The sequence below is a fragment of the Bombina bombina genome, chromosome 6 (genome assembly GCF_027579735.1).
Source record: "Bombina bombina isolate aBomBom1 chromosome 6, aBomBom1.pri, whole genome shotgun sequence".
Lineage (NCBI taxonomy): Eukaryota > Metazoa > Chordata > Amphibia > Anura > Bombinatoridae > Bombina > Bombina bombina.
Genome location: NC_069504.1, coordinates 1,039,678,079 through 1,039,694,275, shown reverse-complemented (window position 1 = coordinate 1,039,694,275; position 16,197 = coordinate 1,039,678,079). Strand labels below are relative to the sequence as shown.

The window sequence follows — 16,197 nt, the reverse complement described above, 5'->3', positions numbered from 1 at the left end:
TACCCAATCCCTAGTTTTGCACAGCCAACAGTTATATAAATACACTTTTTACCTCTGTGATTACCTTGTATGTAAGCTTCTGCAAACTGCCCCCTTATTTCAGTTCTTTTGACAGACATCCATTTTAGCCAATCAGAGCTGGCTCACTTGAACTCCACGTGCGTAAGCACAGTGTTATCTATATGACACACATACACTAACACCCTCTAGTGATGAAAAACTGTCAAAATGCAGTGAGAGAAGAGACTGCCTTCAAGGGCTTAGAAATTAGCATATGAACCTCCTAGGTTTAGCTTTCAACTAAGAATACCAAGAAAACAAAGCAAAATTGGTGATAAAAGTAAATTGGAAAATTGTTTAAAATTACATTCTCTATCTGAATCATGAAAGTTTATTTTGGACCAGACTGTCCCTTTAACTTGGTAGAGATTTTCTCACATTCCCTGCATATCTTGTTTGCTGTATGAGATATCACTTATACAGCTATTAAATAAATGTATACATATGTAAATAACATGAATCTTAACAACCTGGTGGGTTTCAGTTTTAACAAAGTACCTGGTCTAGTTGCCATGGAGACTAGAACTATCACCATAAACATTCAGCCAATATCCTGTGTGGCTGGTGACAGATTTTTTTTTCAATAAAGGATGGGGGTAGTTGTATAGTACAATAATATTACTAGAGATATCATGATATGACTAACTTGTCACTTTCCACACTGAAATATCCAGACCAGCTAAGTAGCAACTGTGTAGCCTTTTGTTGTTATTTTAGAACAGAAATGTCCAACTGAAGACTTTTTTTTTTGTTGTCTGAAAAAGTTCTCCAAACGTATTACTGTATAGTATATGTATTGACTGTTTCAGCACTTTAAGCAGGAATATTGGTAGTAAAAGATCAGCCAAGCAAGTGGGTATGCCTGCTTGGGTGCAGACAAAAAAAATAAATACAGAAAGTGCTGTATGTGTGTTTGTGTATGTACAGAGATTAATGTGTAATGCTGGCAGGCAGATTTTGGCACGTGACAACTAAAACAATAGGGCATAAAGCATCCAATGATCTTTATGGTCTTCCATAGGAGATGAATATGCTAGAGAGAGTTGTAAGAATCTACCTCAACGTCTTCTGCCTCTTCCTTTCCCTCAAAACCCATACTCAAAGCACTTAAGTCTTACTTTCAGATTTGCTCTGTCTCTCACTCAACACTTGCTTCACTATTACCCTCTCTTTCTTTTCAAGGTTATTTCTTCCACTAAAATATATAATATTAGTGACTAAAGAAACCATCATAAATATTTGAAGATAAATACTTGTAGATAAGACAGTCAGTTATATGACTGAGTTTTACAGCAAACATACAAAAGAAGGAACTCAGTAGTGCTAAAACAAATGCGTGAAAAACCACTTGAGGTCAGCTAATAGTTAATAGTGCAGTGTATTCCAAACTGTATGACAGCTTAAGGAAACTTTTATAGGTAACTGCATAGGCGAATTGGTCAAAATAAGTCACCCACTGTTGCCCAAGCCTGCTTACTATACCGGACACTTTGGGATCTACGATGCACGGGTACCTTATACCATCTCCGAGTGCTCGTTTCTTCACCGGCTCAGCTGCTTGGCGTCCTCGTGGGTCTGCAGATGTACAGCGTCTCTCCTCTTCGATGAGCGCTAGATCCTATTGGCTAGTCAAAGCGTCAATCAGCAGTAACCAATCCGTGGAAAGTACTGATGCTGAAGAATCACCAATAACTATTTGCTGCACGCACACACCTCCCCACAGCTTAACAGTCCAGGATACACTGGCAAAATGTAGAAATATAGAAAAGCGGTAGTCCTGGAGAGTATAGTTAAAACGTCTTTATTTCAAACTCAGATTAAAAACGAATGGCAATCACAAGTAAAAACATCACAGGTGTGGCACTGTTTGGCTTACGCGTTTCGGCTGGGAGCTTGAAATAAAGACGTTTTAACTATACTCTCCAGGACTACCGCTTTTCTATATTTCTGAGTTTTACAGCAACCACAAGGCTTGACGAATATTTGAAGCCATGAATTCTAGAACCTAACTTTTTGCTCTCAATGTTAAATTTCAGAACTATAAAATTATATTCATCCAAAAAGAACATCCTGGAAAGTTTTGGTTTATTTACAGTATATCATTAAAAAAAGATCTTCTGATTAGAAACAGTCTCAAGTGTAAACCATCAATCTAACTCTATACTGTTATGACGAAAAAAAAAGAGTTTAAAATAAAATTCCTGTTCAGCACTCTATATTATACAGAAATAACTATACAAAGATTCTGCCTAACATGAATTTTTATTGGTATGGACCCATTTACCTTTTTTTTCTTTTTACAGATACTAAAATGTGATCATGGGCTTAATTAGCAAAACAAGATGTTTTAAACAGACTACTACGTCAGGCGCATAGGTTTAATTACAGTACATATAAAAAATACAAAACAACTGTATAACAACTATAACCCTTAGAACTGGATATACTTATAAACAGTTCTTCAAATTCTACCCAGGAAGATTGTTTAAAAAAAAAAAATAATAATAATAATAATAATAGTACTGGACAAACTGTACAGCAATACTTTTTACAGCATAATTGTATCAATTCAATGTCCCAGTTTGATATTATTTAACAGTGTTATTCCTTTATGATCCAAGTTAGATTGTGCCACATATATAGGACGGCCAAGGACTGTCATACTACTGTAAAGTGGGGTACATAAATTAGAAAATGCATTACTGAGTATTCTATACACAGCATCACTTCGCACAGCAATAATTGTCAAAAATTAATTTAATTGCCACACAGTAACTTCCCATTCTTTCAATACAGTGCTGAACACACAGAAGTGTTTCAAAAAGATAGAGCCAAGTTCAGATTAATGTTTTTAGGTCATTTCATCAATAATACCACACATAGCTGCATCTTTGTCGATTGTGACCTCTTCACCACTCACTGCTGCCTCCAAAGGCCCATCAGTCTGGTCTATACAGCCCTCCTTCACATCCATGGGTTCAGTTTTTACATTGACTGCCCCATCCGGCAGAGGAAGATCATCAGGGAGTGAGGCTAAGCAGTTCTGTATCAGTTCTACCACTCTCTCCAAGTGTTTCTGGAACCTCTCTGCAGTCTCAAGTCGCTGTCGTTTCTGCACTTCCATCATAACTCGTAATGTTTCACGAGCCTGGTGTGGCCGATACTCATTGATAAGGTGATGCATATGAACAAACAACAATTTAAGGTCTTCCAATTTCTCTTCCCGTCTGATGCTTCCTGGACTTCTGATCAAAATGTCTAACAGGTCCAGAAAGTTAACCAAAATTGACATGTTCAATTTCCTCAACTCCTTCTTGTGGTCAAATTGATCAGGATGAAGACGCTCAATACCCTGACTCTCAAGAGGACGGATAATGAGATCATCACATTGAAACTGGTTGCCAAACATCATGTAACTGTCCTTTATGGGAGGTGGAGGTTTTAGGACTAAGCCCTTGCGCATATTTTCATCTGTGTACTCTTTAATATACTGCATTGGGGGCAAAGGAAGGGCACTCACTTGCTGGGGTTCCCCCATGGTAAAGGGAAAAAGGTTACCTGTCAGACAAAGAAAAACATGTTTGATTTAAAAATCAATAAATAATGGTTTACTATTAGTAAAAAAAAACAAAACTAAAATAATCATTTCAATTTAAAAGTGTAGCTGAAATATAACAAACACATGGCTTCATTAACCCCTTAACGACCAAGGACGTGTCAGGAACGTCCTACAAAAAGTGTCAGTGACCAAGGACGTGCCTGACATGTGCTCTGGGGTTTGAAGTACTGGAAGCGATTGTGATCGCTTCCAGACGCTTTCAGGGTATTGCAGTGATGCCTCCATATTGAGGCATCACTGCAATACCCTTCTTTACCCACCAATGCAGAGAAAGCCACTCTGTGGCCCTCTCTGCATCGGCCATCGATGGTGCCTTACGTTGGTGGGTGGGAGCAGCAGCAAGGAGGCTGGTGGGCGGCCCATCGGTGGTTCAGTTGTGTATCCTGTTAGGTCCGAGTGTAGGGGCGGGTGCGCACCCGCCACATTTCCATTCAATTAAATTTAATTGTATGAGGAGGGAGTGGAAGGGGGAAATCAATGTTGGGCAAGGGATCTGGGAAGGAGATGGGGGGAGGGCATTGAGGGGGGGGGCAGCTACACTACTGAAAATTGGTACTGCCAGTACCCAAGATGGCGGCAACTAGGTAGAGGGTTAGAGAGCTGTCTGGGGGGATCCAACATTGCAGAATAACTATATATTTTAAAAAAAAAACTAACCCTACAAGCTACCTAATTTACCCCTTCACTGCTGGGCATAATACAAGTATGGTGCGCAGTGGTATTCAGCGGCCTTCTAATAATTAAAAAAGCAACCCAAAAGCCATATATGTCAGCAATTTCTGAACAAAGGGGATCCCAGAGAAGCATTTACAACCATTCGTGCCATAATTGCACAAGCTGTTTGTAAATAATTTCAGTGAGAAACCTAAAGTTAGTAAAAAAAGTGAACTTTTTTTTTTATTTGACCACATTTGGCGGTGAAATGGTGGCATGAAATATACTAAAATGGGCCTAGATCAATACTTTGGTTTGTCTACTAATATAAAATATATACATGTCATGTGAATGGTTTGGGATTACTGACAGATATCAGTGTTCCAATGTAACTATCGGTAATTTTGGTGGTTGTAGATGTGTAAAATTTTGGGGGTCAAAGTTAGAAAAAGTGTCCTTTTTTATTGTAAATTATAAGATATTTACTATAAAAAGATAATGTGAAAGCACTTTGTTTAAATTTCAAATGAGTAGTAAATTTGTTTCTGACAAATATCAGTTAGTTTAATCCCTTAAGGACCACAGCACTTTTCCATTTTCTGACCGTTTGGGACCAGGGCTATCTATTTTTACATTTCTGCAATGTTTGTGTTTAGCTGTAATTTTCCTCTTACTCATTTACTGTACCCACATATAATATATACCGTTTTTCTCGCCATTAAATTGACTTTCTAAAGATACCATTATTTACATCATATCATAACTTACTATAATTTTTTTTTTTTTATAAAATATGATGAAAAAATGGAAAAAAAAAAAAAAAAAAAACACACACTTTTTCTAACTTTGACCCCCAAAATCTGTTACACATCTACAACCACCAAAAAACAACCATACTAAATAGTTTATAAATTGTGTCCTTCGTTTAGAAACACCCAATGTTTATATGTTATAGGTCAATAAATAAAAGTAGCACTTTGCTATTTCTAAACCATTTTTTTTTTCAAAATTATTCAAAATTAGCCATAGTTACGTTGTAACACTGATATCTGCCAGGAATCCTTGAATATCCCTTGACGTGTATATATATATATATTTTTTTTTTAAGACAACCCAAAGTATTGATCTAAGCCCATTTTGGTATATTTCATGCCACCATTTCACCGCCAAATGCGATCAAATAAAAAAAATTGTTAACTTTTTCACAATTTTAGGTTTCTCACTGAAATTATTTACAAACAGCTTGTGCAATTATGGCACACATGGTTGTAAATGCTTCTCTGGGATCCTCTTTGTTCAGAAATAGCAGACTTATATGGCTTTGATTTTTGGTAATTAGAAGGCCACTAAATGCTGCTGCGCACCACACTTGTATTATGCCCAGCAGTGACAGGGTTAATTAGGTAGCTTATAGGGTTAATTTTAGCTTTAGTGTAGAGATCAGCCTACCACCTGACACATCCCACCCCCTGAAACAGCTCTCTTCCCTCTCCCACCTCACAATTGTCACTGTCATCTTAAGTACTGGCAGAAAGTCTGCCAGTATAAAAATAAAGGTGTTTTTTTTTTTGTTTTAAGATTTTTTAATTATATATATATATATATATATATTTTTTTTTATACAAAGTGTAGTATCCCCAATTACCCCCCAACCGCCCTAATTCCCCCCAAACAGCTCTCTAAGCCTCCCCCCTCAACCTATTGGCCGCCACCTTAGGTACTGGCAGTACCCAGTTTACTTACAAATTTGCCTTTTAATTATTAAAATAAATATAACTGTACATTTTCTGTAGTGTAGCTTCCCCCCCTCAATACCCTACCCCCCTCCCCTTCCAGGATCACTTTATAAAACCTTTTTTCCCCATCCAGGATCGCTTTTCCTATTGTTGTCTGCACATTTTCCCTATCCTTCTCACAGAAGTTATGGCCGTGCAGGCGCGCGCTCCCAAGCCCCGCCTCCTCCCGTGCTCACAGACCTACTAAAGCTTGGATCCGGAATGCCCACCCGCCTCCCTGCAGCTGCTCCCACCCACCAATGATCGGCACCATGCTGGCCGATGCCGAGAGGGCCACAGAGTGGCTCTCTCTGCATCGGATGTGTAAAAAGCGGTATTGCAGGATGCCTCAATATAGAGGCATCACTGCAATACCCTTAAAGCTTCTGGAAGAGATCATGATCACTTGCAGCGCTTTAAAACCCTGAGGATGTACAGGGTACATCCTTGGTCCTTAAGTGACTTTTTTTGTAGTACGTACCCTGTATGTCCTTGGTCGTTAAGGGGTTAATTTTCCTTCCTAATGCATCATGTGACAGCCATTAGCCAATCACAAAATGCATAAACGTATATCCTATGAATCTACAACATGTTCAGAAGGAGCTGGAGCCTTAGAAAGTGACTGTGTATATAAAAACATAATTTATGTAAGAACTTACCTGATAAATTCATTTCTTTCATATTGGCAAGAGTCCATGAGCTAGTGACGTATGGGATATACAATCCTAACAGGAGGGCCAAAGTTTCCCAAACCACAAATGCCTATAAATACATCCCTCACCACACCCACAATTCAGTTTAACGAATAGCCAAGTAGTGGGGTGATAAAATAAGGAGTAAAAAAGCATACAAGAAGAGGAACTGGAAATAAAATTGTGCTTTTATACAAAAATCATAACCACCAAAAATGGTGGGCCTCATGGACTATTGCCAATATGAAAAAAAAATGAATCAGGTAAGTTCTTACATAAATTATGTTTTCTTTCATGTAATTGGCAAGAGTTCATGAGCTAGTGACGTATGGGATAGAAATACCCAAGATGTGGAAGACCACAGAAGAGTCACTAGAAAAGATAAAATAAAAACAGCCATTTACGCTGAAAAAATTAAATCCACACAAAAATAAGTTTCTCATAAATTGAAGAAAAAAAAATTAAAACATTAGCAGAAGAATCAAACTGAAACAGCTACCTGAAGAACTTTTCTACCAAAAACTGCTTCAAAAGAAGCAAATACATTAGAATGGTAAAATTTTGTAAATATATGCAAAGGAAAACAAGTTGTTGCTTTGCAAAACTAAAGAACCAAAGCTTCATTCTTAAAAGCCCAAGAAGAGACAACTGAACTAGTAGAATGAGCTGTAATACTCTGAAGTGAAGGCTGTCCCACCTCCAAATAAGCTTAAGAAACAAAAGCTTAACCAAGATGGCAAAGAAATGGAAGAAGTTTTTCTGACCTTCCTAGGACTAGAAAAAACAACAAATAGACTACAAGTCTTCCTGAAACCTATAGTAGTTTCAACATAATATTTCAAAGCTCTTAGGATATCCAAAGAATGTAAAGATCTCTAAAAAGAATTCTTAGGATGAAATTTAAATGAAGTCCGCAAAACAGCCTTATCCTGATGAAAAATCAGAAAAGGAGACTGACAAGAGAGAGCAGACAAATCAGAAAACTCTTCTAGCTGATGAGATAGCCTAAAAATGAACAATACTTTTCAAGAAAGTAGTCTAATATTCAAAGTATGCATAGGCTCAAATGAAAGAACCTGCAAAGCCTTTAAATAACCAATTTAAGACCCCAAGGAGGAGAAATTGATTAAATAACAGACTTGATACGAAACAAAGTCTGAACAAAATAGTAAATGTCAGGAAAAATAGTAATCTTTTCTTATAAAAAGAAACAGAAAAAGCAAAGATATGTCTTGCCTGCAACATAGTGATTAAAAAACTGAGTCAGAGAAACCTCTATGACTAAACACTAAACAATTTCCATACCTTCAAATTAGTCATTTGAAATCCAGATGGAAAAATAGCCCCAAAAACAAAAGGGCTAGGCAAAGAAAAAGTGGCCAAGGATGGTAACTGGACATCCGAACAAGATCCACATACCAAACCTAAGAGGCCATGCTGATGCTATCAGAAACATACAGAGACTATTCCAAAACGATCTTGAAGAACACCTTTGGAAGAAGAAGAAGAAAAAAAAGAGGCGGAAGGATGTAGCCACTATTTCCACCTGAAGATCCCTAGACCTGAAAAGGTACCTGGGAAATTGAGAGAACACATCTGTATAGAGATACCACTCTCCCAGATGTAAAGACTGACGGTTGAGATAGTCCATCTCCCAAATGTCTAAACCTGAAATATAAATCGTAAAGATTAGACAGGAGATGAAAACCACCTAAGAACGTATTCAAGATACTTCTTAATTGCTAAGGACCTGCGAGTCCCTATTAAATGATTGACATATGCCACAATTTTGTCTGTCTGAAAGAAAAATTCTCTCCTAAAAGAAGCCAAGCCTGAAAGAGCTCTGAAAATAGTTCAAAATATTGATTGGAAACCTCGCCTCTTGAAGTTTCAAAACCCCTTGTGCTCTCAAAGACCCTCAGACAGCTCCCCAACCTGCAAGACTTGCATCCATAAAGAATACAGTCCAGGAAGGACAAACAAAAGGAGACTTCCCTGAATAAAACGATGATAGACTAATCATCAAAAACAGAGAAAGTAGAGTGTTTAGGATTTAAGAATATCAACTGTGATATCTGAAAACAAACTCTGTATCATAGATACAGTACGCAAAGCAAAAAGATGAAAAACGAGCAAAGGGAACCACACCGGATGCTGCAGTTATGAGACCTAAGACTTTCATGCACATAGTCTGGAACATTTCTTTCAGTGGCTAAGTAAAACAGGCTAATGCCAAATACAATTGACTTTTGTCCGATAAAAACAAAGACATGAACACAGAATCCATCTAAAAACCCAAAAAGAAGTGACCCTTGTCTGAGGAATCATGAAACTCTTAGGTAAATTAAATCCTCTAACCATGTTTTATAGAAACAAAACTTAGTTGATTCATAAGAGATTCCAAAAAAGAAAGATCTATATATCTATATATATATATATATATATATATATATATATATATATATATATATATATATATATATATATATCTATCTATCTATATATATCTATATATCTATATATCTATATATCTATCTATATATCTATATATATATATCTATATCTATATATATATATATATATATATATATATATATATATATATATATATATATATATATATATATATATATATATATATATATATATATATATATATATATATATATATATATATATATATATATATATATATATATACTGCTCTTTCATATGTATGTATTGGGTACTTATAAGCGCGTCTAATTACCCGTAAGGGACTCAAAACGCTGCTCATTTAATCGACCTCGGAAAATGAAAGACTGAATAGACCTCGCCAGGAATTTAATCTGCAACCCTCAGGTTGCTACAAGGCTCAGCCACAGTGCATTAGTATGCTGAGCTATCTGTCTATCTTAATAAAAGAAAAGAAAGAAAGGCACCAAGAACCTATGAAAAGAGTCATAAAGCTGTCGCTAGACCAAATGGAAAAGTAACAAATTGGTAAAGCTTATATAAAATAGAAAATCTCAGAAACCACAAGTGAACTGAATGACAATAAAATATGAGGATAAACACCCTGAAAAATGAGTGGACATGAAATGACCTTAACAAAAAGGCATAATAGGCTGAAACTAACGATTATTTTCATAAATCGATAAATCGGCCAATTATTTTTTCGATTAATCGACTAATCGGATAAAAAAAGAATCAATAATAGTTTAAATAAAATCCACATACTGAGTGTTACAAATATAAACTTCAGACTAAAACTTTACATTAACACAACTGTTTGTCCAATTTTTAAGCAGCAGAGCACAGTTTTATAATAAAGTAAAACAAAACCGCAAAATGTTTGAAAAGAGTTAGAACTAGAAACTGGTAGACTATCACTGTTTATAACATTCTGTTATTCACTCTTTCAGAAAATTTGCATTGAAATGCAGAAATCTCAACATGTTTTTGGCTAAGGCTGGTTCTCTGTTTGCAGCTATATTTCCTGCAGCATAGAAGAGGCACTCAGATGGTGTTGAGGTGCTTGAGATGCATAAGTAGGGTTTTGCCAATTTCGCCAAAGTGGGATATTTATCTGTGTTAGCTCTTCACCAATGCAAAGTGTTTTCCACCTTGGCAAGGGGCCTCTCAATAAAGTAAGCCTGGACTTCATTCTAACAAAAAAAATATCTTGAATATCTATATGCAATGGTAAATAACCAGCTATAAAGGTTAGGGGAAAATATCTAGTCCTCTCTAAAAATAACAGATATATTCTTATAAAGGTTGAATCTGGTACATATTATCACAATTTATAAAAAAAAAAAAAAAGCATTAAGGAATATATATTAACAACAGGACAAAGCCTTACACATTTATTTATACAGTACATATAATCAGCAATAGCAAGCAATATGCTAATAATTGTGCAAACAGATAATAGTGCACATTAAAATAACTCCCATCAATCTAGGGGCTAGGTGTAAATAACAAGCTCAGCACTATATAATGCAAAGCATAGTCCCAAATCACCTGATTTAATATAAACAATCCAAATGATTGACTATTATATCTGGGTTGCGCATAAGCCAGGAGTAGTTGTAAACTTATACTATAGTGAAAAAAGTGAAAAGTAAACGTCTGTAGACGTCCTTTAGGCTAAGGGAATGACCATAAAACACAATACCAAGTGCAGGAGCTCATCAGAGTGAAGCAGCTGGTGTTGTGCACAGACCAACTAATTGATTATGATATTCGTTGACAACTATTTCATAATCGATTATGACGATTAGTTGTTGCAGCTCTATCACCAACATAAAAGTTGAAACTCTAACAAAACGATATAAAAAATTCTTCAGATCCAAAAAATGGACTGAATAAACCCTTCTTCTTTGGGACAAAGAATAGAATTGAATAAAAACCCAAACCCTGTTCCTTCAAAAAAAACTGGCATAATCATTCCTGAAACACAGAGTGTACATAGAAAGAAAGATTCTTCCTACAGAAGGTCTCATTCTGAAAATCTATTCAAACCCTAAGAAAAACAATTTAATCTGCCCCCCACCAGAATGACTGGATAGAGAACTGCACCTTCATGCAGTCTAATAACAAGTAAATATATAGCGTATTTCTCCCAAAAGATACAAAACGCTTTTTCAGTGCTTACACTCGGAATTAACCAAATTAGCAGCTGAACAAAAACAGTTGTTATTATTGCCCAAATCAATGGTATGCAATAAATTGACCTCAAAAGGCCAAAGGGCTGTAATAACCCTGCCGGAATATGAATCTGAGACCCTTAGATCTAGAACAACATTTGCAGTCAGGACATTCACCAACTGATCTACATCACTGGACTTAAAGTAGGGCAGAAAGAAATTCTAGATCTCCAACAATACTGGTGAAAATAGGAATCAAACAAATTATTATCCCATCAAGACAGAGATAATAAAATATATTCGAAATCATAATAGATATAGTAAACATAATTAATAGATATAGTAAACATAATTAAATGATTACTTCTGAAGTAAATAAACAGAGTTATATACTTGAGAATCTGAAACTGCTTATACTTGCTGTTTTATCAACCTTTTTATTGAACAGTTATGTCAGCCACAGATAAAGCTGAGCTAAAATATAAACAGTACATGGATATGCTCTACCCAAGGTTATATTCAAAAATTCGAAAGAATCCTGAAAATAAGTATCAATCTCCATAGAAATAGTAGTACAGTCCCAAGAGGGAATGAGGATAAACATTCTCAAGAATATAATACAAATAGTATATTGCATAGGAAAAAATTCTTAAAGGGACACTGAACCCAAATTTTTTCTTTCGTGATTCAGATAGAGCATGCAATTTTAAGCAACTTTCTAGTTTACTCCTATTATCAAATTTTCTTTGTTCTCTTGCTATCTTTATTTGAAAAAGAAGGCATCTAAGCTTTGTTATTGGTTCAGAACTCTGGACAGTACTTTTTTTATTGGTGGATGAATTTATCCACCAATCAGCAAGAACAACCCAGGTTGTTCACCAAAAATGGGCCGGCATCTAAACTTACATTCTTGCATTTCAAATAAAGATACCAAGAGAATGAAAAAAAAAATGATAATAGGAGTAAATTAGAAAGTTGCTTAAAATGTCATGCTCTATCTAAATCACGAAAGAAAAAAATTTGGGTTCAGTGTCCCTTTAAGAGCAAAAAAAATCTTAAAATCCAGTTTGAAAAGGATTAATAATATAGTTATAAATAACAAATATTTCCTTAACAAAGAACATAAAAAAAAATGTTCAAATGAAAAATAAGGAGAATTTATAACAAACAGTCTGATACAGGATCTTTAAGACAAAGAAACCTTCATCAGTATAATAAACTTAAGTATGCTGTCGGTCAGAACATAATTAATTAAATTAACAATTTTGAAAAGACCTCGTAAGTTTATTTAAAGGCATAATAGCAGTCATAACCTTTATGATATAAGCAACAACATGTAATGTTTGCAAATTAAATCAAATACAAGAACTGAATATGTAAAAAACAGTAAATGTCATTATACATGTAGAAACATAATAAACAAATGCCACATAATTGAACTGAAGACATAACAACAGCTTAAAGTGACGTTCAATTTTAACTAAATGCACAGCACCCATGTAAACATTATAATCTAACTATTAAACTCGCTAACATAATTTTGTAAAAAAGTAAAGTATTTTGTAGTAAAATAGATATATATAATACCGCCGTTTAGTATTTTTACTCCTCCCTTGCTCCACTTCCTTCTTTGGCACTAGTGACGTAGCGAGCGTTTCAACAAGCTGACCATGTCACTTCCAAGCTCGTGCACAACACCAGGTTCAAAATGCGTATTTTACCCGCATTCGCGCATGCGTAGAAATTTTAAAACATATACATATTATTTTGCGTCTGGTGCCATAATATTTACCCGTTTGGATGAGTACAACGGACACTATAATTTTAGTTGCTTTCTACTCTTGCGCTCAATAGTAGTGACAGACTCAATGTATCGGATACAAACATAGAGCGTAATACGCAGGCGCTTATCATGCACGAGCATGAAGTCTATGGCGCTTTCCTGGATTACACGCATGCGCAATAGATATTGATGACGTGGGTAAAAAGGGGCAGGACGCCCCGGGGGTAGAAAAGGAATTGGCTATAAGATTTATAAAAACTGTCAATTAATTGCGGGAAGATGTCGGGCGGACAATTGAGGTAAAACGGAGGCTAATTGTAAATTAAAAATTGAAATGACACAAATATTTATTAAGATTTTGATGAATGAACATCATGCTGATTTTAAATGTACAGTATAAAAATGTAAACGAGCGAGCCGGACTTGACCTTCACTTTAATAATGAAAAGAACACACTTAGCTTTGTAGAATTGTGTTCCAGGGCATCATAGTTTTTACAGTAACAGAGTCAGGGTCAGAATGAAACATCTCACAAAATGTAACAGAAAAAGAAAAATAACATTAGGCAAAATATTCAATTTCCACAATGTAACAGTTTCAGTAAAGAAAAACAAAAGCAGGCATAATAGCTTTCAAAAAACTATGAAAACAGCGAGCAATAGAGGGAGATGGGTAAAATGACTAAATTTTTACGCCAAGTATGGCGCATAACGCAAAAAAGGAATTATATTTTTTGGGTGCAAAACTATCACCAGAAAATGACACAATTCGCGTCATAAAAAAAAGCAATTTCGCGCCAAAACAACTAGCATCAACAAAGACGCCAGAAATGATGAATCTTTTTTGCATCAAGAATGACGCAATAAAAAACAGCATTTTGCGCCCTCGCGAGCCTAGATTTGCCCACAAAATGAGAGTCAAATTGAAAAAGACTGAACCCTAGGTAAGAAAAAAAAGTTTAAATAAACTTTCCAAACATTCCTATACTAAAACTGTTTAGACTGCAAAAGGGAAATATACATAGACCTGACTCATGGCAAATATAAGTAAATACATATATTTAAAACGTTATATTAATACATAAAGCGCCAAACCATAACTGAGAGTGTCTTAAATAACAATACGTACTTACCGAAAGACACCTATCCACATATAGCAGATAGCCAAACCAGTACTGAAAACAGCAGAGGTAATGGTATATTTAAGTATATCGTTAATCTGAAAAGGGAGGTAGGAGATGAATCTCTACGACAGATAACAGAGAACCCTTGAAAAGATTTCCCGCGAGGAAAACCATAAAATCAATAGGCGATACTCCCTTCACATCCCTCTGACAAACACTGTACTCTGAGAGGAATTGGGCTTCAATATGCTGAGAAGCGCTTATCATAGAAGAAAAATCAAGCACAAACTTACTTCACCACCTCCATAGGGAGGCAAAGTTTGTAAAACTGAATTGTGGGTGTGGTGAGGGGTGTATTTATAGGCATTTGTGGTTTGGGAAACGTTGCCCCTCCTGGTAGGATTGTATATCCCATACGTCACTAGCTCATGGACTCTTGCTAATTACATTTAAAGGAAAAAAGATTGTGCACATATAGATAATGGATGTGAATTGGAAAGTTGTTTAAAATTGTGTGCTCTGAATCATGAAGAGTTTAATTTTGACTTGAGTGTCCCTTTCACTTCCGATAGTATAACTCCCTATGTGGCAGTGCTTTTAAAAAAAAAATCAGAATAATTTTACCATTGTCTGTACCCACTTAGATAAGAATTTTTTTATTTATTTGGTATATTCATACAGATACTTGCAAGTTGGTTGTGCACCTCCTAGGCTATGTCTTTAGTGACATGATTTAAAGGGATACTGAACCCAAATTATTTATTTTATTATTCAGATAGCGCGCCAAATTTTAAGCAACTTTCTAATTTATTCCTATTATCAATTTTACTTCGTTCTCTAGGTATCTTTTTTTGAAAAAGCAGGAATGTAAGTTTACGAGCCTGTCCATCTTTGGTTAAAGATACCAACAGAACAAAGAAAAATTGAGAATAGGAGTAAATTAGAAAGTTGCTTAAAATTGTCTGGTCTACCTGCATTATGAAAGAAAAAAATGTGGGTTTAGCATCCCTTTAAATCCCATTGTGTATTGCAGGGATTTTACATTTCCCACAAACTTAGAAACCAACCAGAATATTAACAATGTTAATAACACAGTGTTAGAAATATTTCTGATACACATGAATCCATATATTTGCAATGTGTTATTTTTGGTAACGTTGCTGCCAAATGAATTTTTAATAACACAGTATGCATTAATAACGCATTAAAAATGCAGGAAATATAGCTTTATACCATAACAATCAAAATAGTTTGCCATCGATGCAATAAGCCTCCTGTTAATTTTGAAGACAATATACTTTTTTACAATATGTTCACCATACTTTTAATGTAAGTATAGACACACTTCTGGAACAGATGTGATTGCCACTATAATACCTGTATTTGCTTATGGGTGACACTATTACAGACGGACACAGTACCCACAATTACACAGGACCCTACCAGCTTTATTTTATAGATACAGGAATCGCGCTGTGCACATTACCTGATACTGTACCAAATCCTCGTACTAGCTTTGAAAGCGCTCGTCATCCGGGTATTCCAATAACAACTTCCGGAATGTAATCGTCATGACCACGCTGGGTAATATGTTCCGCCAACGCGTTACTAGTGATTGGCTGACGATTGTATTTTTTCACGAACAATTAGTGCTCTGTTGCTATGTTCATTGCAGGCATCAGGTGGCGCTCTGTTATTTTTAATAGCTATTGCGGGGACATAGTAGCGTAGCAGCACCGTGACGTGATTGGCTAAATCTCATGAATGAATTGGCTGTTCTGTTAGATCACCGTAGACAGTAACGTATATATCTGACCGGAAATTTGTAGCAGTTTGAGAGTAGGATGTTTTCTTATCAGT

General features: G+C 35.6%; 1 protein-coding gene across 1 annotated transcript; it reads right to left on the bottom strand.

The window, feature by feature from the left end:
• Nucleotides 1–2,128: 2,128 nt before the first annotated feature.
• Nucleotides 2,129–15,884, bottom strand: MED7 (mediator complex subunit 7). The gene is made up of 2 exons (XM_053716231.1): nucleotides 15,824–15,884; nucleotides 2,129–3,618 (listed from the first exon to the last, which is right to left on the bottom strand). Exon 2 carries the CDS (start codon nucleotides 3,596–3,598, stop codon nucleotides 2,912–2,914), a length of 687 nt encoding a protein of 228 aa, XP_053572206.1. The 5' UTR covers nucleotides 3,599–3,618; nucleotides 15,824–15,884; the 3' UTR covers nucleotides 2,129–2,911.
• Nucleotides 15,885–16,197: the final 313 nt, after the last annotated feature.

Excerpts from the sequence above, each read along its gene's own strand:
- MED7 (XM_053716231.1), bottom strand. The coding sequence starts at position 3,598 with ATGGGGGAACCCCAGCAAGTGAGTGCCCTTCCTTTGCCCCCAATGCAG.